Source organism: Genypterus blacodes, unplaced genomic scaffold, assembly GCF_046128005.1.
Source record: "Genypterus blacodes isolate CSIRO-AG114 ecotype Tasmania unplaced genomic scaffold, CSIRO-AGI_Gbla_v1 ptg000030l_1, whole genome shotgun sequence".
Lineage (NCBI taxonomy): Eukaryota > Metazoa > Chordata > Actinopteri > Ophidiiformes > Ophidiidae > Genypterus > Genypterus blacodes.
Window position 1 is genome coordinate 6147049 of NW_027466843.1, and position 23482 is coordinate 6170530.

The 23482-nt window shown below is 44.4% G+C and overlaps 3 protein-coding genes and 1 pseudogene across 3 annotated transcripts; 2 read left to right on the forward strand and 2 right to left on the reverse strand.

Moving 5' to 3' along the window:
- Positions 1-301: 301 nt before the first annotated feature.
- On the reverse strand, positions 302-5206 carry LOC142994625 (WD40 repeat-containing protein SMU1-like). The gene is made up of 12 exons (XM_076145387.1): positions 5181-5206; positions 3728-3938; positions 3489-3641; positions 3292-3402; positions 3081-3206; positions 2724-2843; positions 2449-2565; positions 2083-2210; positions 1373-1499; positions 1105-1266; positions 621-773; positions 302-400 (listed from the first exon to the last, which is right to left on the reverse strand). Exons 1-12 carry the CDS (start codon positions 5204-5206, stop codon positions 302-304), a joined length of 1533 nt encoding a protein of 510 aa, XP_076001502.1.
- A 1521-nt stretch (positions 5207-6727) lies between these two features.
- On the forward strand, positions 6728-9262 carry LOC142994850 (perilipin-2-like; annotated as a pseudogene).
- A 302-nt stretch (positions 9263-9564) lies between these two features.
- Positions 9565-13165, reverse strand: rps6 (ribosomal protein S6). Its single transcript, XM_076145526.1, has 6 exons — positions 13068-13165; positions 12354-12485; positions 11649-11859; positions 10940-11086; positions 9824-9981; positions 9565-9697 (listed from the first exon to the last, which is right to left on the reverse strand). Exons 1-6 carry the CDS (start codon positions 13071-13073, stop codon positions 9602-9604), a joined length of 750 nt encoding a protein of 249 aa, XP_076001641.1. The 5' UTR covers positions 13074-13165; the 3' UTR covers positions 9565-9601.
- Positions 13166-13918: 753 nt separating this feature from the next.
- Positions 13919-22222, forward strand: acer2 (alkaline ceramidase 2). The gene is made up of 6 exons (XM_076145598.1): positions 13919-14309; positions 14611-14725; positions 16030-16171; positions 17041-17178; positions 19471-19608; positions 19731-22222. Exons 1-6 carry the CDS (start codon positions 14196-14198, stop codon positions 19915-19917), a joined length of 834 nt encoding a protein of 277 aa, XP_076001713.1. The 5' UTR covers positions 13919-14195; the 3' UTR covers positions 19918-22222.
- Positions 22223-23482: the final 1260 nt, after the last annotated feature.

The window sequence follows — 23482 nt, forward strand, 5'->3', positions numbered from 1 at the left end:
GGTGCAGCCCCTCAATCACATTCAACTGGACAACCAAAAAAAAAAAGGTTTAATAGACTTTAAATTAAATATCAATAAACATGGTGATTCTGGAAGTCGGTTTGAAATTTGCAATGTTGTGTGTGCATCTAAGTTTGACTGGCAGAAGTGCACATTCTTCATTTCTATCATACTGCAAAAATGTATCAGTTGATTTCTAAATCAATCTTTTTATCGTCCAATTAAACACAAATGCTTCATAGCGACTACAAAAGGTCTCCTCCTCCTCTTCCTCCTCCTCCTCCATGTTATGAATGAGTGTCTAAGGCTTCCACAGCCTCAGCAGGCCGTCCTCACTGTACGTGGCAATCAGGTTGTCATGTGGGTGGTGAGCGATGCCAATTACGTCTTTCTCGTGGACCTGTGGGTGGAGAAGAGCACAGATCAGCAGCGTCTCTCTGTGGGCCAACACCCGGCTGACTCCATCAGCATCAGCATCTTCAGCATCAGCGGTATCAAAACAATAATAACTAGATGTCACAAATATTGCCAGTCAGGTTGTTAATCAGTTCTCATGAGAAATTACTGTCTCCTGATCTCGCAGGACGTGTCGATGAGCTGATGGCGGCGGCAGAGCTTACTGTCAGTGTTCTCTCCAGCCTCCCTGTTGTGTAGCTGAAGCAGTACAGCACTAAGTCCTCTCCCACACAGTAGATCCACTCCCCACGGGGGGAGATGGTGCAGCACACAAAGTCTGTTCCCTCCTTTCTGTCTGAGCTGAACATCTTCACCGTCTGATGGAGGGGAGATCCAGAATAATTCCTTTACAAAAACATTTTCATTGGAATCTATAAGGTGCACACACATTTGTGTTTTGGGATATTTCTTAGATAGTTTATGTAAGATCTAGAGATGCTCAAACTCACTCTGCCTCCACACCCACTGCTCCCTCCAGCCTCCACAAGCATTGCCAACAGATTTTGAAGCTTGATAACTGATTCACTTCATAACTTCTTATCTATGCTTCACTGTATAAGCATTTATTTTATTCTAAACTCAGCAAAGACACAGGCGCCTCAGTGCGTCTCCCTGACTGAAGGTAGAGAAATAAAGAACGGTTCTCACCTGACCGTGCATGTTCATGACGACCACTGTGTTGGAGTGGTTACAAACAACAAAGTGCTCCGGGTTCTGAGGCAGAATAATCACGTTGTTGACGGGGACTTCTGACGTCCGGGACAGAGATTTGAACGTGTGGAGGCATTCGGACATCTTTGCTTTCCAAATCTAAAACACACACAAGACAAATGTTGCCATATTACAATAATCTCTCAATGCTGATGACGCTCATGGAGTCATATTATCTGCTCGAGTGTTGGAGCTGGTATCGAACCTTAACAGTGCCATCTGATGAGGCACTGATGATGTGATTCCCATCGTCAGTGAAAGCTGCATCATTCACAAACGACGAATGGCCACTTAACTCCTGTAGCGTCTTTCCTGACCTCAGTTCATGGATTCTGAAAATAGATCAATCATACATTAACACTGACTGAAATACTGTTAAATATTCAAATCTAAACACCTTCAAATCTATATCATGAAATCAATATTCATAAATGTGATATTCATAAATTCAAATGAGAAATAAAAGCACATGTTTGTGATTTATAAATTCATGCATGAAAGGCTTAAACATCAAAGGTGATTTGAGTTTCAGACGGACAAAACCTGGATTAGACAAACCGGCTGCAGTTATTTTTAGCTCCTTTGGAGTGAGTGGGCGTACATCTGCTAAACTGTGGCAAAGTGGCTAATGCTCAACGTGCTTGGCCTCTGCTGTGATGATTTAGCATAAGTAAACAATTCAGTGACAGCGTGTGGAGCAGTGAGTGGAGGAGCACGTTGCAGCTTTGTGCTGGAGCTCATGGAGCCTCAGCTGCACCCACACACAGGACATGTGCCTCCACCACAGCACACAGGACTCAGGAATAGAACCAAGCACATCTATGACGGAGATAGAGAGCGCTCCCTTGCTCTCTCTCTTTCTGTGTGTGTGTGTGTGTGTGTGTGTGTGTGTGTGTGTGCACCCATATATCCCACCTGATGGTTTGGTCGAAGGAGGCACTGAGGATCTTGCTGCTGTCCTTGGAGAAGCTCAGACAGGTGACACCTTTTGCGTGAGCGCGCTCAAACCTACGCAAACACAAACCACTCTGGATCTTCCACACCTTGTCCAGGAACCCCAACACACACACACACACACACACACACACACACACACACACACACACACACACACTTATTAGCTCACCTTATAACACTTTATAACTTGACCTAATTTGTCATATTTTGTCATTCATATTTACATACAGTGATTACAGGGTTGAGTGGAATAATAATTGAACAACAATGTATAATATTATTGTTGTTCTTGTTGTTGTTTTAGATGAGAAGATGCACACCTACCTTTATTTTGCCATTCTGAGCACCCGTGGCCAGTAAGTCTGTATCCTGACTGAAGCCAACACACAGCACAGCGTCATCCATCATCATGAAGCTGTCCTGGGCTTGGTACTTTAGATCCTGATTCACACACACACACAAACAAGATAGATACAAGAGAAACACACAGACAACAGATGAGCTGCAATCTCTAATAGCACAGAACATTGCTCTTATGTCCAGACTCTACTCTTGCTGTGTTTTAAGCGTAAAGATATGAAATATAAAAACGTATTCACCTTACTTATTGTTCCGGTGTTGAAGTTCCAGACTTCAATGAACCCATCCACTGATCCAGTGATTAAATACTTTCCATCAGGAGAGAAACGAGCACATTCCACATGTGACCGTCGACCAAACTGCAGATCAAAACAACACACAGAGGCTCATAAACATCCCTGTGTGTGTGTGTGTGTGTGTGTGTGTTTGTGTGTGTGTGTGTGTGTGTGTGTGTGTGTGTGTGTGTGTGTGTGTGTGTGTGTGTGTGTGTGTGTGTGTGTGTGTGTGTGTGTGTGTGTGTGTGTGTGTGTGTGTGTGTGTGTGTGTGCGTGTGCGTGTGTGTGTGGTTTAATGAACTGAAGCCTGTACCGCTGTACCTTGATGTGGCGGTACAGCTGGGTTGGAAAGCTCTCCTCCACTTCCTGGTTCCTCTCCTTGCTGCATGTGGTGTCGATGCACATGTCAGGTGAAAGGTTTCCCTCGTGCTCCTGTAGCCTCATAGACTGTAGAACGGGGAACGAGCTGGTCAACGCAAAACAGTAAACACTTGCGGAAAATGACCAAATGAAAGCAAACACTCACACTGACTTGTCCCAGGAGCCCCATGAGTCGAGAAGGTGGCACCACGCTGACCTCCCTCACCAGGGCCTCGGCTATGGCGCTTCGCCGCTTCTCCTTGCTGCCGCCTTTGGGGTACGCCTGCAGCGAGCGGGGACAGGCGGTTACTTTCACACGTCACTCACCGCTGGAGCCGCTGCGACCCACAGAACCCCCCGACCTCTCACCTCCTGCGTGTCAAAGTAGGAGCGCGTCAGCAGGTTCTCCAGGTGTGTGTATCTCTCCGGCTGGGTCTGCTTCAGCATGATCATGGGGTCGGTCTGCCTGAGGAGCGAGCGAGCCGCCCCCACCTCTCTGATCTCGATGAGCTCCAGTACAACCTGTTGATGGCATCTGTGCTCATTAGGCGCTGACCCTTACTTGGTTTGGTAAAAATGGAGCGAAAAGGAATGAAAGCGGACGTCACCTGCTCATAAAGGTCGATGAGTGTGTTGTCGGGCAGCTTGAGGGACTCGATGGCGAGCAGCACAGAGTCCCAGTGGCCGTTGTTTATGTCAGCAACAAAGCTGTCAATACTGTCCACTGTGTTGAGCGAGACGGTGGTTTCCTCCTGTAAGGTGGTCAGTGTTCGGTAGAGGTTGTTCTCCTTCAGGTACTGCATGATCAGACGGATCACACTGCAGGGAGAAGCATTAGGAAGAGCGTTATTAACATCTACAGGGATAAACTAGGGGTGAAAATTAAACTGGCCACGTTCCAGATATGCTCCTTTATAGGAATATCTATCTGGCTGAGGAAAATATTAACACAGATCATTTTCAGTGAGGAGAAGAAACAAACTAGATGCAATTTTGAGGTACAGGTTCTTCACACACTACACACCACTCCAACTACTCACTACTCACTTTTACTCACTGTCTTCATCTGGTAGCTGTAGGTATTAAATATCTGGCACAAGATTTTAGATGTGAGATTTTAAGAATTGTCCAAAAAATGCCACTCCAATGACGAAATAGATTTTAAATATTATGAGATTTAGTAAGAGAGGAATGACGAGCAATCCATCTATACTTATTGTTATTCATGTCCTAAGTGAGCTAAGTGCACTGGTCCTGGTTCATGTGGATTCTTGGTCCATTTGCAGCCGTCTGCTGGGCATTTTCACAGCTCACTGTTGAAATCCATTAAGTTACTCTGTCAGCAACATTGCCTGCGGGCCTAATTTTCATGATCCTCACATGCAGCTCTGCTCTGCCGCAAAGACATGAATCAGTGGCATCATCTGTTGAATGCATCAAAGTCGTTCTCCTGTTCTTTCTTTTGAAGGTTGTTTTGACTATTTCAGATAAAACTCCTAATCCGTAATGAACAATAACTGCATAATTAACCTATATAAAATCCCATTTGCTTAAGAGGACACAATGTCTGCACTGACTACAAAAGCAGCCTCTATATGAGCCTGAATCTGAAAGCATTAGCGCTGTGTAGAAGCCACAACATGCAGCATTCAGGATCAGAGCTGCTGTGGTAGATTGCAGCTTCAGGGTAACGCAAACAGCTTCCACGTGGACGCGTGTAACATGTGTGTGTGAGGGAGAGAGACAGACAAATAACTGCGTCAGATGGTCTGGTCAACAGGTCTGATGTTTGTTATCATCAGGTACATGCTCCACACACCCTCACACACGCACAATAAGCGAAGGTCCTACAGGAACTTTTGCCTGAAAAACATCCGCAAAATAATAATTCCTCAAAGGGAACAGTGGCACCGTAAACAGAGGACAACGCCACCCTTGGGTGCCACAACTGGATAATCCTAACAGAACCCTATGAGGTCATGTTATGTGCAGTATCAGCTCATTCATGGCATCGCACCATCACTGATCTAAATGGAAAACGCGGGACACGGACACACTCACTCTGCAGGCTCCATCTCCACAGCCATGCCGCCTCTGCTGCTGCTGCTGCTCCGGGCTGACGGTGTGGCGCCTCGGCTCGGGTCTCGGTCCTCCTCGGTGCTCTAGAGCCACGTGAACGCCGTTTCCCGAAGACCGCCCACTCCACGTGCTTCTCTTGTGTCTAGGACGTTTTTGTTTTTTGTGTGTGCAGCTGGTGGCACTCAGAGCTGCTGTGCCCGCCGCGCAAACTCTCCCAACGACACACACACACATACACACACACCTCCCCCCCTCCTGACGCATGCCGATGCAAACACGCGTTGGCTGCAGCATCGCGGCTGCAGCGACATCAGCATCAGCACCGCGGACAGCTCCCCGCCTATAGAGATCAATAAGAGACTAAATGTTATTATACCTGACCCACAAGTATAGAATGATTCAATGGCCCCTGCATCGATCCATAATGTCCCGATCCAAGTGGTGACATCATCTGCACCAACTGGCAGCCAGTGTGAGCATGTTGATCATCAATGTGACCCAGTGACTGTCAGACATCACTGAGCTTTATGGCTCCATGCAGGCAGAGCTGTGATTGAGCCTCTCAGATGAGGCAGCAGATGGACCTGTTGGTGGCTGAACTGTTCCTCCATAACGTGTTTATTTAGGAGGCAAATGTTTGATCATATATGTAAAGTATCATAAACATTGCATTCCACAGCATGCAGGCAGCAGCTGCTGGTGTTTTTCTTTTCTAGTATGATGTCGTCTCACAATCCGGTCCTCACCTCCCCCTCAACATATTTCCCCCTGGACTTCATTCGGGAAATCATACTATTGCTACTATACTTCTACTGTTAGTGGTCATTCTTCTTTCTCATCCCCCTCTTCCTCCTTCTTGTCCTGCTGTTCTGGTTCCTCCTCTTCCTCCTTGTACTCGACCTCAGACTCCTCATTGATCTCTCCTTCTCATCCACTTCTCCCTCTCTCCTTGTTGTCCTCCTCTGGCTCCATCAGCTCCTCTGATTGCCTCTTTAGTCTCCTCCCTCATCTCATCTTCCTCCTCCTCCTGTGGCTCCTTTACCTTGTTCTTCCTCAGACATGCCTGTATGAAGAGCCCAGGAGCCTTTTCCTCCACACCTTCTTCTTCATGTTCTGTTTGTTCTTGTTGGAACACTTGTGTGACTTTGTTGTACAGTTTTCTATTGTATTTCTAAATTTGCATATTCATAAGTTCAAGTGGATTTCGTGCACTTTATGAATGAGTTTCAATGATACAGAAGATAATGACACATACTGTAAGAAGCCAGGGCGCAGAGCGAGGTGGTGACGTCATATCGCGAGAGCAGCAGGGAGGCCACGTGCGCGCGCCGGAGCTCAGGTGAGCTCGACCTGAACTTCACACGCTATGAACTTGATCAGCCGCAGAAGAGGCTCGTTGTTTCCCTCTGACTCGGCACTTTGTAGAGTGAGTGTGTGTTTCTCATCAACATCCTTCAAGCTGCGAAATTCTGCGAGGAATTATAAATATCAATGATTTTCGTTCGTTTCTGTCACAAAGCGCAGGAAACATGCCGATGAATAACAACGCGAACCAGGTGTGTGCAATCAAGGCCGATTTAATTGATCTGTTATGTAATTAGCCTCTTTTAAAATCAGAATTGCACACTTGGCGTTCAGTTTTACACCAAAATGTACATTTCTATCCGGAACCCTGAATAATATAGAATCATTATTGGGTATTCAAACATTTGTGGAAGAAATACAGGCATTAAACAATTCCAGTATATAAACCTCACAATAACGACCTGGACTCATTCTTTCTTGCTGTTTGACAGAAAGCACCGAGTGCAGTTGTCAGACTGGCCCAGCTGCCCGTCGTCAGCTCGGCTTATGCGAAGCTTTCATTCTGGTACCGTGACACCAAAAGCAGACACCCGAGCCTGAAGTGTGTGTGTGAGGAGCTGGAAACCCGAGTGACCGCCGCTTGCCAGCGTGTTTCACCTGTGATTGTAGCCTGTAAGCTGGAGCCCCACAGTAAGCGAAGCCTGGTGGTCTGCATAATCAAAATATTCCCCCTTGGGACATTTGCGGGCTCATTCAGCCATCTTTTCTTCTCTGTCTTTACTGTGAGCCAGAGAGAGAAAGCTGGGTGCTGCCACCGGCTCCTCCTGCAGATCAGAGCAGGATCAGCGAGGAACGGATGTATTACTCAATATTAATGTTTGATTGTACATATTATTACGTGACTACATGACAAAATGCGACGTAGAACTACTTTTAAAAACCGACACAGCCCTATACGGTGATCTTTGAGCCTGTAGATGGCGACACAGACGTGGGAATGAGGGCTGCACCAGTCCGTGGCAGTAAACAAAGACTGTCAAAGGGAAGATTGATTTTGTAAATTTATAAGAACAAAGTTTTTAAATGTCATCTCTCAATGTGGAATGTTTCCATAGTTGCCTTTGCAAATGGTGTTGCATGCAGAAGTCTTGACTGGCTGGAGTCTGCATTTCCCCTGCTTCACACACCTGTAGAGCAGGTAATGATTCTTTACCAAATCCTCAAACAAAAGACCCTATGTTGCAAAGAAATGAGGCTCACCTTTGTTCTCTTGACTTTGTCTGAATCGCCCCAGATTGCTGCCAGTACCAGGAACAAGGTCCACGAAATCCAGGATGCGTTGAGCATTGTAATAAATGGAACTGTGGACTGTGCCAAACATACGGTCACATGGGTGGCAGACTCGGCCCAGCAGACGATGGATCGGGGTCGTCAGATGGCCGACGATGGAGCGAACCAGTCGCTTGTGGTGAAAGCCATCGGTGTAGCGAATGTGGGACTGGATTCAGCTCTGAGCAGGTCTGAGGCTCTGGTGGATCAAATGCTGCCCCCTTCAGAGGATGATAGAGGTACATATCACAGTTACTTCCAATGCCAAAGAGCTATACATCAGTTTCTGTGACTTCAAAATCGCCATTAGTTCAGCACAAATACTACCCATGTGCATTTCCATTCCTCACAATGTGCCGACTCAACAGAGGAGGCCCGGGTGGTGCAGGGCTTTGAGGCCGCACCAGTAGTCAGGAGCGGTCACTCTGTACGACTGGTGTCACTCAGCACCAAGCTGTGCAGAAGAACTTACCACGAGGTTGGAACCAAACTATAAACTCTGCTTACTTTCAAGTTACTGCATTCTGTTCATCAAAATGTAAACGCAACAGGAAAACTTTACTGTATATTCTTTAAGAAATGTGTGTGAACTTGTGATGGGTTTGCTGAATGTTTCCTTGGTCCTTTGCTCAACAGGTCATGGAGAGTTTGCTGGGGTCTCCTGATCTGTTTGAGTACCTTCGGACAAGCTGTCTGACCTTAGCATGGAGCGTCCACGGGCTGCCCCAGTACCTCCAGCAACAAGCTATGTCTGTGCTTTTCTTCTTATGTCAGATGTACAATTTAAACTGCTCTTCATCCGAACAAAAGGCGCCTGATCGATCCCTAAGTTCACCCAATGCTGCTAACGCCTCCTTGTCTCAGAGTGTAGAGCCCTTCATCTACACACAGGCTCCACTTCATTACAGAGTGAGGAAGCCCCCCAAGGCACTTCCTTTGGCTAGGGGATGCAACACCAAGGGCTGCATGCAACGTTGACTTCATTTTCACGACTCTCCTGCTCCTTACTGAGTACTGCCTGCTGAGAATTAAAAGTTGTTTGAACATTCATAAACTTTGGTTGCACTTAATCTGGCAATACTGTAGTGAATGATGGCTGAAAACAGAATAGGGTGGCCAGTTTTGAAAGGTACAGGTATCCATGAGATGCATAACAGTCCATATTGATGGTTTACTGCAGGCTAATGAGTTACAAGGAATAATTTATCAGCCTAATTTGACTTAATGAGCCAGATCAGACGAGTTCCACCAGATTAAGGTCCTGCACACAAACCTTAGCTGATAATGGGCCTCCTGAGGATGAGACTGGATCTGTGCCATGTCTACACTTTATGAATGTAAATTGTCTGCCAACAGCCTAATATGGAGTCAGCAAACCACCTGAAAGAGCTTGCACTTGCCAAAACTGAAAACAAAGGCGCATCACACTTGAGTCTTTGAAATGCAAATACCAAAAGAAGTCACTTGCCCGATAAAGGGTTAACCATGTGTGGTAAATTAAAGTTAAAGTGTCCAAGTTGGTTCTGTGGCAACACCTGCTTGAGATTCTGAATGGCTGAAGATTCTAAGCCATTGCTTGGTTTTACTGATTAAAGTTAAGGAGGTTTGATGATTCACATGTTGTGACTGACTGATACATTTAATCCTGGTACTGTACAAAGTATCAATTGAGCAAAAATGCCAAGTTTATTTGTAGCCAAGGGAGAATGAGGAAGAATTTCAGTACAGAGACTAAATTTTCAGCAAAACATTTATTTCACTTCCACATTTCACTTTTGGCTGGACTCTGATTTGGAGGTGGATGCCCTCAGAGAAGAAAGGCGGCGCCTCTTTGCGATCTGTTCCTGGCGCTTCTCCTTGGCCTCCTGTTGACATGAATAAAAATAGTGTTAGCAAATGTTTGCACTGGGACAAAAAAGCCACACATCACAAGGTTCAGATCCCTTTGATTCCACTGCATCTGGGCCTTTTGTAGACGAGCAGTGACGTACCTTCATTCTCTTGGCCAGCAGTTTGGCGTACTCTGAAGCCTCCTCCTTGTTCTTCTGGGTGCGCTGTCTCTTCAGGGCGATGCGACGACGCTTGTGCTGCAGCACGCGAGGAGTCACCAGCCTCTGGATCCTGGGGGCTTTAGTTCTGGGCTTCTTGCCTAACAAGGAAAGGAGACAAACCATTAATGACAGGTAGATGATTTTCTGTCATTGGCAAACTTGGGTTGATAATCTTTACAACAAAGCATCAAGATGCAAAGCAGTCTCCACAGCAACAGCTGACAAATCGATACCAATCAATCAGTGAGAAAACTCATCTTCAGCATCTTTAGCACATTATTCAGTAGGTCATGACTTGGGTTCAACTTCTGATTTTTAACCCCCATTTTTCATTTAAGACATTTGAGCTTTCCTTAGCTTAGTGTGGATGTGAACATATGGAGTGAGAGAGCAATGCAGTTCGACCAGCCACTATAACGAGATCAGGTCACATCTGGAAAGCAGCTCTGCAGTTACTCTGGCAACACGCTGTCCCTCCTTAATGACTACAGACCAGTCAAAAAGGATCTACTGGTGTGCCGTCAAACAAGATTTATTTGTACACGTCTTCAAATGAACAAAAAACACCTTGCTGGGACCAATGATCAGCTCAGCCCTTCAAATATCGCTCATTTCACCAACCAAGTGCAAAAAGAGAGCAAAGACCTGCGCACCAGGACAACACTGGATGATGACGCAGTCAGTGAACCTCGCTTCTTCCTTTGAACGTTTAACAGAACTGGATTGAGTCAGGAGGACTCATTGGTGGCAACCCCAGAGACCACGACAGCGGCAGAGTGCTGTGCCATTTGGGGAAGAGTCCTGCCAAGCTCAGCTGCAACTGGAAAGCCTGGGAAACACTCCAGGCCCAGATGGGGAACAGCTGCACGCATCAGGTGAGCTAGACACAAAGGCCTCTGGTCTGAAACCCGCTTTGTAACTTATATTTGGTCCAAAGTTCAAGTCAGGTTAAGACCTAGTCCAGTATTTTTGACTTTTGATTGACAGCGAGTCATTCCTAGTATACAGGGGGGCGTGTACTGTATATACAGATAAACTTCTACTGGAGAGTCTTACCTTCTTTAGTCAGGGGTCTTCTCACAACATACTGCCTCACATCATCCTCCTTAGCCAGGTTGAACAGCTTGCGGATCTTGCTGGCCCTCTTGGGACCAAGACGGCGAGGGACGGTGCTGTCGGTCAGACCGGGAATCTCCTTCTCGCCTGAAAGGAAAGGCAAAGGAAAGATTGAGCAGGAAAATAAACAATCTAATCAGACAGTCATTCTGAGTGTGAAGACGCTACAGGGAGGAGCTCTGATATTGCTCAGATTAAATTAGAAACAACCGTTCTTAATCCGACTTCAATGTTACAATTCTGAACAGATTTACTGAAGCATGACAACATTCTGTCGATGTATTACCAACGTTTAACGTTGAACGACTGAATTTGCTCAGTATTATTCGCGTCTATGTCTTACGTGTATTTTCTACCTTGCTCATTGTGAAGACAGACAGCTTAGTGTGGATGTGAACATATGGAGTGAGAGAGCAATGCAGTTCGACCAGCCACTGTTACAAGATCAGGTCACATCTGGAAAGCAGCTCTGCAGTTACTCTGGCAACACGCTGTCCCTCCTTAATGACTACAGACCAATCAAAAAGGATCTACTGGTGTGCCGTCAACAAGATTTACATTTTAACATACAGTGCGTCCAAATGGCAACCCGTGGCGTCGAGGACAACCTACAGAGTTTACATTCTACCAGCTTCTAATCCCGCATTACCTTTCTTGACGATAACCAAGTTGAGAACGCTGAGGTTGGCATCAACAATGCAACCACGCACAGACTTGCGCTTGCGCTCTCCGGTCCTGCGGGGGCGGTAGCAGGAGTGGCCCTTACTGAGCAGAAGGCGCACACGGCCGTGGGTCAGCACGCCCTGCTTCATGGGGAAGCCCTGCTTGTCATTGCCTCCGCTGATGCGCACCACATAACCCTGGAGGAGTGGAGATGATGTTAACAAAACGCCAGGGACAAGTTTTTCACAATTACCAACAATTGCAGAGAGTTCTCTGCATCTATGTTTGTCATTGCTAAATATTAACTGATTTTGACAAAAGATCACGGACCTGAGCCTCATTACCACAGATGTACAATAGTTTTGTCTGCTTATTATGACGTCATTGCCTGCTTTACACATAATGGAGAGAAGTGTACATATATTTATGTCAAATTGAGAGAGCAAACGCAGTTCAAGTCAGCCACAGTTGCGGTCTGACCCTGTTAAGTGTGCAACTCTTCAGTTACTCTGGCATCACGCTGTCCCCCCTTCATGACTATGGATCAATCAAAAAGGGTCTACTGGTGAGCCACACAAGGCAAAGTTAACAACTTTACAAGTCAGGAATGACATCACTGTGGACCAATTCAGCTTCATGCAATGGTCCAGGCAGTGAAGCATCAGATGCATGCAGTCACATCGGGTCTCACCTTCCACTCATCTCCCAGAGGGTCAGCAGGCACCTCAGTGGCCATACGCTTCTCATAGAAAGTGCGCAGCTTACGCTCATCATCAACTTCGATCAGCTTCTGGCAGCCAGTAGCGGGGAATGAGATGTTCAACTGCAAACACACAGGTGTAGGTGAGGTGAAGTCCAAACGTTAGGCTAGGATACAACTAACTTTACAAAATGATTTAAGTTGCTAATGGAAGCTCGATATCGCTGAACGGATAGACTAGCTATAAAGCAACATCAGCAACATTAATTATCAAGAAACAGCAACAACATTGCCGATCACTCCATCTTGAATGGGGATCTTACGGCTAGCAGGCCTGTTAGCCACCGGGTAGCCCTAAGTTTGCTATGCTAAAATTGTGAACACTTTGGCTGAGACTTAACTGACTTAACTGATTTAACAACGCAACATACGAACACGCGTGGTCACAGACGCGTTAACTCTTTATAGCACGTAACAAAGTCACTCCGGCTCCGTGCACATTTCGCTCAGTGAGCCGCCATGTTTCTGCCACAGTGTCAGTCCGTGTTACTCTCAGTAAAATCAAGACTCATCCTGAGCAACAGAGTCATAAGTGCTAAAACAAAATATACCGCTTTAACGTTCAAAGTCATAGCTTCAACCATACGGCTATATTGAACGGATAAAACAATTGTATAAAGATTTACATTGATGGAAACTGTGTACCTTCATCTTGCCAAACCACCGCAACGACGGTCCGCCACGGAAAAGAGGCCGGATATCCGCCTCGAGGTCTCACATAGGCTTGAAGTAGTATCGCGAGAACTTGTTTAGTGCGACTTTAATATTTAGATTTTTACAAGATTACCTTAGTTAGTCAATCAAATGCTTAACAATAGCACAATATTTTGTTTAAAACGGAAAACTAAACTGTAGTTATTATTCCAAAACAATACATGTCCTTTGTATGGATTTATTTGCACATGTCTATATTTAAATGCGCAAAAAACAGAGTTTTGGTTGAATAAAGAATAATTCAAAATGTTTAATCACTCACACGCATAAAATAATACTTAATAAACACGAAGATATGATTCGTTTATGAGCATGCGACAGAGGGTACCAGAGGTTATATAATTATCTCTGATATGAAGATACATAACATCCAAGATTTGATACATCCACACGACTAGCTTCCAGATACGGTGACAATGAAGTTAGTGGATGCTTTATTACATCACAACATGCTTAACTTAACGTCTGAAAATTAAAGCTAGATGTTGAATTTTCTAAAATTCTGGTTGTGGCTTAAGTTGTCGCTCGTAAACGCTGTTGGCTTTGCATAGCGCCCTCCACAGCCACACAAAACACTTTGTGCGGCGAACAGTACACGTTGACACTTGACACTTATTTTCATGTGTAAAATTGGTGGAATCACTCTTACAACGCGTGTTGGTATAGAGGTGACGTGAAGGGTATTTTTGCACTTGGTTATAAAGTCTCTTTCTCTTTCTCTTTGACATGCGGTTGCCGTTAGAGCGAAACCGGTAGTGAGCAGGAGTGACTCATCTTGTTCCGGTCCCTTCGTTCTGCTTACAGTCAGCGGCTGTCAGTTGTTTGTAGCGGATCGTCACCCCAGGCTGCCTTTGTACAAGGACAGCGGCTGAAAATGCTCAGCTACCACTTCTCCCCTTTATCACTCCGTCCGGTTCACGGGATCAGTCTACCGTCTGGTATCCAGGTCTAGTGTTTGACCCTTCAGCCAGCAGAACCAGAATCTTCGGCTGGTTTATCGGTCTCCGACAGCGGCAGAGTCCGGTCCGGCAAATCTGTCCATCCAAAACAAGTCCAGACATGAGTAACGTTAATCTGATTTTCTGGGACCAGTTGCAGGCTGGGAGCTCCGATGTGGACTGGTGTGAAGGAAACTATCTGATCTACCCTAGCATCGCTGAATTTTACAACACAGTAAGTGTCATGTCGATGTGTGTCCTTCTTTGTCTCTTACGATGTTTGTTTTTTTTGTTTTGCTCGGCGTCTTGTTCACACTCCGAGCTGTCAGAGAGCACAGTTCCACTTTCTTTGTTTTTCTTCGAATGTAATTCTGAGGGCTGCTTGACTTAAATTACATAAATTACTCTCATATTCAAGACTAATTCGCTTTATTTTGTATCTACTCTTTTGCTGCATTTATTATACTGGCTTGTCAGTTTGCAGTCCCAAACTGATCAAATGTTTGCTTACACTTTTCCTTTGCTTCTCATTTCAGATCAGCAATATTCTGTTTTTTGTTTTACCACCCATATTAATGTGCTTGTTCCGCCAATATGCAACACATTTCAACAGTGGGATTTACCTCATATGGGTTCTACTGGTTGTAGTTGGTAAGTTTTCACAACAGCCTCATTTTCTGTTATGTAAATCACTAAAATAGCTACTAGAGATTATTTGCAAAAACAGATCACCATTTCATATTTTTAAACTTCAAACTTTGTTATTTGTGTTATTTTGACATTTTTAAGTTTTTTTTATTTTAACCCAACATTGGTTTGATCGACGTTTCTATGAATACACAGTAAACAACAACATCCTCATTTTTCCAGCTTTTAAATCCAAAATATCTGTTTTTGCAAATTAATTCTTCACCTGCATGCTGTATTTATGTACTGTATCAATTGATGGACGTTTGAAATTGTGTTTAAACAGTGTTATTCAGAGTTGGGTATCCTCAGTCAAGGCCTCAGTCCTGTAAAATTACATCTGGTTCTATTAAATCCATTAAAATTTATTATGAACACGCATGTTGCTTACGTTTTACTCTCTACAGTTACTCCTGCAGTAGCAACACTGTATGTAAACGACACCCAGCCCGGAGAGATAACTGTTTTCCTGCTGCTCTATAGAAAACACTCTGGTTGCAGTGTCAGCAAAGATACAGTAGCTCTGTTCCTCAGAGGTGACCTTTCGCTAGATAGCACCAAAAAGCCAGCGTCTGCTGTGAAGAAGTAACGTAAAGTATCCGACTCCAGCTCAGGAGCAAACGTGAAACCGTTAATACATACGCAAAGCAGGCAGACTTCATTTAATCTCATCTATCTGGTTTAAGTTGAACCAGCTGACTCCTTATCCTCTTCACCATCTGCTTTCATTCAGATGTTGCGGCCTATTTGACATCTTGCCTTTTTGTTCACCGCCAGACCTACTAGCTATCAAACAGGCTTTTTGGGGTAATCTGGGGTGTGTCAGAGCCTCTCACACTTCCTCCCTCTCTGCAGTTGTGAGCACCTTTGACATAAGCAGGAAAGCAAAGAAAGCACCCCATCACTATCGCCTGTTATCAGCGTTATGTTTGTGTAGAGTGTCCCTTATGAACTTTAAGCCTGGACAGGGACGCTCTCTTGTTTGGGGTTCCAGTCATGCAGGATACACCATGACAGCTGAATAATATGGTGACCTGGCTGAGAACCTCCTGTAGTGGCTGAAAGCAGATTGTGCTGATCGATACAAGTTCTGTGTGGCTTTGATAAGAAAATGGTTGATCCATCCTGTTTTCTGTGACTTCTCAGATATCATCTCTGTTTCTGTGTCACTCCTTTGATCTCTCTCTCTCTCTCTCTCTCTCTCTCTCTCTCTCTCTCTCTCTCTCTCTCTCTCTCTCTCTCTCTCTCTCTCTCTCTCTCCGTATCAGGTATCGGATCGACATATTTTCACGCCACTCTCAGCTTCCTCGGCCAAATGCTGGATGAGTTGGCCATATTATGGGTGCTCATGTGCGCCATTGCCATGTGGTTCCCTAAGAGATACCTGCCCAGGATGTTCAGGAGAGATCGGTATGAAAGGGGCTCGTAAATGAATCTGTGTATAATCCTGTTGGGAGGACCTTGTTGAAGTCAGCTCTGATTAAACATTCTTCCACAGCATTTCAGTACCACAGGTTTGTTTGTGATGTTATTAAACTGTAGCTGTTGATTTCACTGATTAACAGGTTAATGATCTGTGAGTTTGGATGGGGAAGTCATCTTCCAATCTGTTGCTATGGTGTTTGTTTAGAGGGAAGTATGCACACATTGGTCTGAGGCCTGGAATGTACAAAGGCTGAGTGATAAGTGCTGAGCCTGGGGTTGAAGGTCGCCGACTGTAGTTATTAACTCCACACACTTCTAGCAACAATGCTGTACAGGTATTTTATCTGTATTGTCACAGATCTGTATGGGCCTCTGGAACTTATTAGTTATAATAATTTAGCTTAAATAAATAGACTTTGAGCGCACAAATGAAGCCACTGAATAGTTAGTTTTCTTTTTAACCCATTTCATAAAGACTCAAACGCCCCTTTGATCTCTTTCAGTCTCTGTAGTGTTTGCGTCCGAGCAGGTTCATCTGTTGTGTCGTCACATGACTGCCACGACCCGTTTAATAATAGGCCTGCTTCAGATAGCTGACGCTGGTAAAAACGGCATCGTGTGTCCACTTCTCTTTCCTTTGTCGCAGAGCTGCTCCTTCACTGCACTCTGTCACTTCAAAGTTTCCATGCCTTGCGGTGATAAATTTGTCCCTGAGCTATACTTGTTTATCTGGCCATTTGTGTATTTAAGTGCTTCCTGGCAACAGTTGAAGAAAGTTAACATTCTTTTTTGCCATTCCTTGTGTGCATTGCAACTAACTCTGTTTTTCTGCCTTGTGGCGTTTTTGCATCTAGGTCAAGGTTCAAAGTGGTCATTGCCATCTTGTCGGGGATCACCACTGGGTTGGCCTTCGTCAAGCCTGTCATCAACTCATTGTCGCTCATGACCCTGGGCATCCCATGCACGGCGCTGCTCATTACTGAGCTTAAAAGGTGAGTTTAGTGAGCGTGTGTGTGTGTGTGTTTTGGGGAGTGGGTGTAGGCAGATGAATTTCTGATGTCTGATTGACATACCAGGGGTGGGCCTCGTGCCACGGCGGTCTCAAGGCCCCATCGTGCTCCATAGCAGTAAGAAAAACTCCTCCTTCTGAAGGATGAATATCTCCCTCTGCCTTCCTTTTTTTTGTTCAATCAACTGTAACCTCTGTCAATGCCTCCACCATTTCAACTTGCTACATCACGTAGCGTTCCAAGACTCCAACCAAACACCATAACGGCAGCTTTCACTGACTCGTTTGTCAGTCAGTTAAGTCAGCTGCTGCCGTGTTTATGCTTTGGGGGAAACAAGAGGCAGCGTGTCTCATTTTTCAGTCTCGACATGTCACCTTTGACCTTTTGTCCCTGCACTTTGTACTTGTGTACTGTCTCCAAGCTAATTTTCCGGGAATGTGAAGGAATGTTGCTGAGCATCACGAAAAGTCGTCCGCGCTCATACGTATTTGTGCGTGTAATGTGTGTGTTTGCTCGCTGTCTAATGCTTTTGTAATGTGGAGTCCTGCTCGATTGTTTCCGTTTCCCACAACTCCTACTCACAGCTGTCTGCGCTGAAACCTTTATTCCGCTATTGTTCAACGTGTTAGTAAGTCCTGACGTGCGTCCTGATGCCAGCGTCTGGATCGGAGGCTTGTTTTCCTCCTGCTAAGTGGGAGAGAGTTCCTGTGTCCCGCTGGGAAGCAAGGCCAGGGACATTTCATTTTTTGTCATTGTTTCTTTACCATCTTAAAGACTTAACTGCTGGCCGTTATGCAAGTCACTTAAATCAACCGCACTGGAGGGTAGACTATCTGTGACAGATATTGCGCAACATGTTCTGTGTGGTTGTAGTTCACAAAGAACAAGGCAGCAATACAGAGCAGCAATACAGAGCACATACAGCCAGCCTGCTGTTTGTTAGAGCAGCGGTTCTCAAGCTCTGGTACATTTATCACTGGGGGCACGTCAATGGGCCACATTCAGTTTAATTATCGTTCTCACTTTATTAAGAATTCCCTTTTTGTGTTTTAATTCTGCGCTGGTGTCAATAATGTTTCAAGTTCAATTCCAGGACAGCACACATGAACACTTATGAGGTTTCTCTGTGATTTGTCTTGAAGTTTCTGTCCTGCTGTTGTGGTTTCAAGCACCACATTGTTGTGAATGAAGTATTGCGATCAAATATGCAAGCTATGCCGAATCTGTGAGACCACTGACCCCCATCGCTCCTCTTCCTCTCTGCTCCCTTGAGTCTAAGACGTGTCGAAGCAGAAGCAGGACTCCTCCCCCCTCACACACCGCCTCACTTATCCGGGCCTCCAACAGTCAAACTGTCCATTGCACCGGGTCTCAGGGGATGGGCCCTGGCACGGCGAGTGTTTCTTGTCTTACGTGCTTCTGTTTCAGCTGGTAGTCGCAGCGTCGTGGACGTCCTCTCTGGTTTTGTTAGGGCAGGAAGGAGTGTTAGACGAGCCTGTGACAGCCGATCCGAGTCACTGCTCGATCAACAGTCAGGATCCCCTCTGAATCTAACCTGGGGGAACGGCTAACACCAATCATTTAATACTACTTTTACAGTATTTTTCCTCCAGGGAGGATGCTTGTGTTTCTATTTGTGCACTTCCTGTTGCTGATGAGCCAAACAGAAAATGGCACCTCACGTCAGAGGCTTGTCAAGTGGCCCGTCTTAAGGGGAGGCCATCGATTGTGTCCCATTATTGCAAGGTGGACTGTTTCTGCTCCCTTGTCCCTGTCTTTGTTTGACCTTTGCCTTGGTCAGCTACAGGGCTGTGACTTGTGTGTGTATGAAGGACAGATAGGACACACACAGGTCTAAGAATAGTTTATCAGCTCTCTGGATTAGCACATGGCGTGACCCTTGGGACATATTTATACTTGAACAGGGTGTGTGGTGGTTGGAGAACGTTTAGTCCATTTACAAAGAGAATTTTATTGTCTTTGTTTTGTAACAGACACAGATTGTAACTGTTACAACAGTTTGCAGCGACAATGATAAAATGACACTGAACATTTACAACATTCAAGTCTACTCTGCATGTTCGCCAGCTGTTGAAGTGTGTGTGTGTGTGTGTGTGTGTGTGTGTGTGTGTGTGTGTGTGTGTGTGTGTGTGTGTGTGTGTGTGTGTGTGTGTGTGTGTGTGTGTGTGTGTGTGTGTGTGTGTGTGTGTGTGTGTGTGTGTGTGTGTGTGTGTTAATGTCTGCATTTATCAGTGCTATGTTTGGCCTCTGCAGGTGTGAAAACCCACGTGTGTTCAAACTGGGCCTGGTCTCGGGGATCTGGTGGGCCCTGGCTCTGCTATGCTGGATCAGTGACAGGATCTTCTGTGAAATGTGGTCATCTGTCAACTTCCCCTACTTACACTGTGCTTGGTAAGCTCAACGGAATCGGGCAAAGATCTGTAGTACAGGATGTCATTGAATTTAACGTTGTCACTATGTCACACTGCGTCTGATGTATTTAGTTTGGTTTAAAGTCCTCTCCCTCCATACAGGCACATCCTCATTTGTCTGGCGTCCTACTTGGGCTGCGTTTGCTTTGCCTACTTTGACGTAGCGACCGAGGCCCCAGAACGAGGCCCCGTCATCATGTTCTGGCCCAACGAGAAATGGGCCTTCATCGGCGTGCCCTACATCACTTTGCTCTGTGTCCATAAGAAGTCCACTATCAAAGTGACATAAGAGGACTTGAGCCTGCTCTACCTGGAGCATTTCATCATTCTCACCAGGATGTAACCCTGACAACATGGGCACGAAATACACCAGCATGTCTCTGAGTCTAATTTTGGCTCTCAGGACTTATTGATGTACTGAACCTGATGCATATGTTGGTCAAACATTTACCCTTTTCCTTCTGGTGTCTGTTACAAAGCAGTGTTTATGATTCTCTGTCAAAGAACAAATGGTGTCACACAGGGACTTGTTCAAGTCATACTTCGAGAATTTTTACAAAATTTAATGATTTGGGGGGGAAATATGTCCAAACTAGGTCACTGATGTGCTCGAACTAGCAAAAAAGAAAGTCATCTTGGGATTTCAACAAAAATCATTACATTTTGTAATATAGCCAAAGTATCACTTAAAGTACAAACAATATAAAAGCCAAGAAACCTTTCCAGTGAGCCATGTGATTTCTCAGGCTTTGCATACATCATGTAATCTTTAAAAGTATTAGTTTCTATTCATTTCCAGCTCCTACAAGATTTTTTAAATATTTTATAGTAACTCAGAAAACCTCCTTATAAAGCATTATATTGCCTTATAAACAAACCATAGCATCTCATAGATGCAGGCCGGTCATTATGAAACCACATTTAGAAACAGTAAAGCACTGGATACATTTACTGTGATGATTAATGCATAATGCATTAAAGCTTCATGTTGTATTGCTTAGCCAACCTCACTACCCTCACTGAATCGACAAGCTGGTTTATATGGTATTACAGCAGTCTTGCAAGAAGGTTATTCATGCAAAGCCTTGTGTATTTTGGATGCATAATGGATCCAAGATGTTGCCCTCTATATGTCGGGCAGTCTTCTTTCTGTTGTGGTGTTTTTTTCCAGCATGCCGCTATGATTGCTCATGATAGAATTCATTTGAAGTGTATTAGGACGTATTGTGACTATGACATGGAATGCACAGGTACCTTCAAACAAAGGCCGAAAAATTTAAAGGAGAAAAAAGAATGTCAGAAATAATGTTTGTTTTTTTTAAGAACTGATGGAAATAACATTTTGCACATAAGAACAATGGTTCTCAAAGCCCATGGCCCAGGAAAAGCCAAAAACATGTTCATGTTAACTTCATCTCCAGCTGCCCTTTTAGTGCTGACAAAACAGTTTTTCACTGCCAATCTTTCCTCAGACATCTCAACAAAAACTGTTCTTCAGGGTTATTTATTATAGACTTGTTGTTTTAGACTTTCGACTAGAATATAATTCAAACCATGTAAATAATACAAAAAGCCTTAATTAACAGCGGTGATGTCCTTATGTATGTCATGTATTCACTTTGCGTTCTCAGAAAATGTTTGCTTCAAATGAGGAAAACCAGTATATTGGGTATGAGATGGAAAGTTTAGATTATAGCAGATAGAATCATGAGTCTTGTTAGTTGGTTAGTTACTCATTCCCAAATTTCAAGTAAATGATTTGAAAATCCTTTTCACCAAACCAGTGTTGCACGTGTTTTTGTGCACAACTGCCTCAATCTGTTTTCCTAATTTTACTTTACTCCTACATACCCTTCTACAGAGATTTCTGAGGGGTCACGTCTGATCAAATAACTCATGCACACATGACGGGGTCATGTGAATTACAAAGAAAGGAAGGAACCTATTTGTTCCCTTGAAGTGTTCTATCCCAAGTGTTATATTTGTATTTTTGTAACCAATATTGAAGAAATTGCCCAAAGGGTAAATGACTTTGCTCGTGTATCATCATTGAATTTCTGTTGCCAAATGAACTTATAAATGGGTTTTTGGATTGTTTTGTATGCATCTTTGAGATAAACTTTGACAATGTAAACCCAGTAAGGCTTGTGCCCAGGAATGTTTAAATTGGGCAGCAAATTGTGTTGAATCGAGTTGTAGTTGATCGATTAAATGGGGGTTCTTTTGAAACCTTAAAGTATATACACAACACCAGTAGTATGTTTCAAATGAGATGAGTGAGTTAATTGCAATCAGAGGAAAGTGTGTGTGTGAGAGAGAGAGTGTGGGAGAGAGAACAGGGCAGCTTGTTTATTGCTGCCCTCTTCATGTATTTAGATTTGACCTATAGCATGAGGTTTGTGATTACATAACAACAATCACTTAGAACAGTTTTATGGACATACATTCATTTCAGTGTTTGTACCAACAAGGACAATATGGACAACCTGCACACAAATATTTATTTTCATAATTTATCCAGTTTTGTATACATATATTTGTAACTGACTTGAAAGTACTTCATTTTATTTTATGCAATAAAATTTACAGGATGACTGTTTGTTTGTTTTGTTAACCACTCTAATCATGCGCATGATTATTCATGGATTATCGAATGCATCAAAATGAAGATGAGCAGTAAGTATACAGTGTGTGCAAAGTGTGTTGACACTATACCACCAGGGGGCAGACATTTTCCACATCCAGGTATCTTTGCTGCGATTGCTTCCAGCACAGGTATCTTTCAGAATATGTGTTTTGTTTAGCTCTAACGCAGTGGTTCTCAAACTTTTTACATCGGGTACCACCTCAGAAGATATTTGGCTCTCCAAGTACCACCACTATGACCACTTAAATACAGTAGTGTAGGCCTACCCTATTCAGCTGCTATGCAAAATACACACAGGAAGCAAATTTATTCCTCATAAGAATATTATTTGATTTGACCTTTGTCAGTCACAGACACATTGTTCAAATTGGTACTAGAACTCTCTCATATGAACTCTCCTATATGGGGCAGGGGGCAGTCCCTCTTACACCCACAGCATACACACACACACACACACACACACACACACAAACACACACACACACACACACGGGAACATTAATCAAAAACACAACCAACTGCACTTCAAACACAAACGGCATTTTGGCAACTATTTATAACTCTTATAGGCCTGACAGAACAGAAAGTCCTCCTCAGCTGCCTCTTCTCGCCACACATAATGTGTACCATCTCTTTTGCTAATGGTAAACATAGCTGTTCACCAATTGTGTGCGGCTTACCTGCTTTCGCTATGTGGAGGCTGGGCACGATAAGACGCCTCCTGTGCTTTAATCACAGATGCACCACGGAAATGAATTGCGCATGTGGATTGCCTCAGTTCATCACGTTTGCGTACAAAAAACTCCACTGGTTTGTCTTTCAGCATTTTGTGTTTTGTTGTAAGATGCCGTTTGAGATGCGATGGTTTCATGGACTCATTGCTGAGATCATCACCACATACCACACACTGTGGCTTTGGTTCGTCCTCTGTCCCACATTTTTCCGTATTGTTTTTTGCTTTTTGCAGCCAGCTACCGGTACGTCGGACACTTCACGCTACTTTTGTTGCTGCTAACGTTCGCACTCCGTTCACCTTCGTTCAGGCTGCTTAAAATATCCTCCTCCTGATCCGCAGACTTTGTCCTTTTAGCTCCCTTCTGGAGCCACGACTTAAGTGAATTTGGACGACTTTTTTCCCCCTATCTCCGCTTACCACCTTGCCATCACAGTTAAGTTTAGCCTGTAATAGTCAGCTAATAGTTGACGT

Excerpts from the sequence above, each read along its gene's own strand:
- rps6 (XM_076145526.1), bottom strand. Across the intron at positions 11,860-12,353 it reads CTCTGGGAGATGAGTGGAAG|GGTTATGTGGTGCGCATCAG; the intron begins GTGAGACCCGAT and ends CCACTCCTCCAG. Across the intron at positions 9,698-9,823 it reads TGCTGGCCAAGAGAATGAAG|GAGGCCAAGGAGAAGCGCCA; the intron begins GTACGTCACTGC and ends TCATGTCAACAG.
- LOC142994625 (XM_076145387.1), bottom strand. The coding sequence starts at position 5,206 with ATGGCTGTGGAGATGGAGCCTGCAGA. Across the intron at positions 3,642-3,727 it reads TCATCGACCTTTATGAGCAG|GTTGTACTGGAGCTCATCGA; the intron begins GTGACGTCCGCT and ends TGCCATCAACAG. Across the intron at positions 2,844-3,080 it reads AGCTGTACCGCCACATCAAG|TTTGGTCGACGGTCACATGT; the intron begins GTACAGCGGTAC and ends TTTGATCTGCAG.
- acer2 (XM_076145598.1), top strand. The coding sequence starts at position 14,196 with ATGAGTAACGTTAATCTGATTTTCTGGGACCAGTTGCAGGCTGGGAGC. Across the intron at positions 14,726-16,029 it reads GGTTCTACTGGTTGTAGTTG|GTATCGGATCGACATATTTT; the intron begins GTAAGTTTTCAC and ends TCTCCGTATCAG. Across the intron at positions 17,179-19,470 it reads CTCATTACTGAGCTTAAAAG|GTGTGAAAACCCACGTGTGT; the intron begins GTGAGTTTAGTG and ends TGGCCTCTGCAG.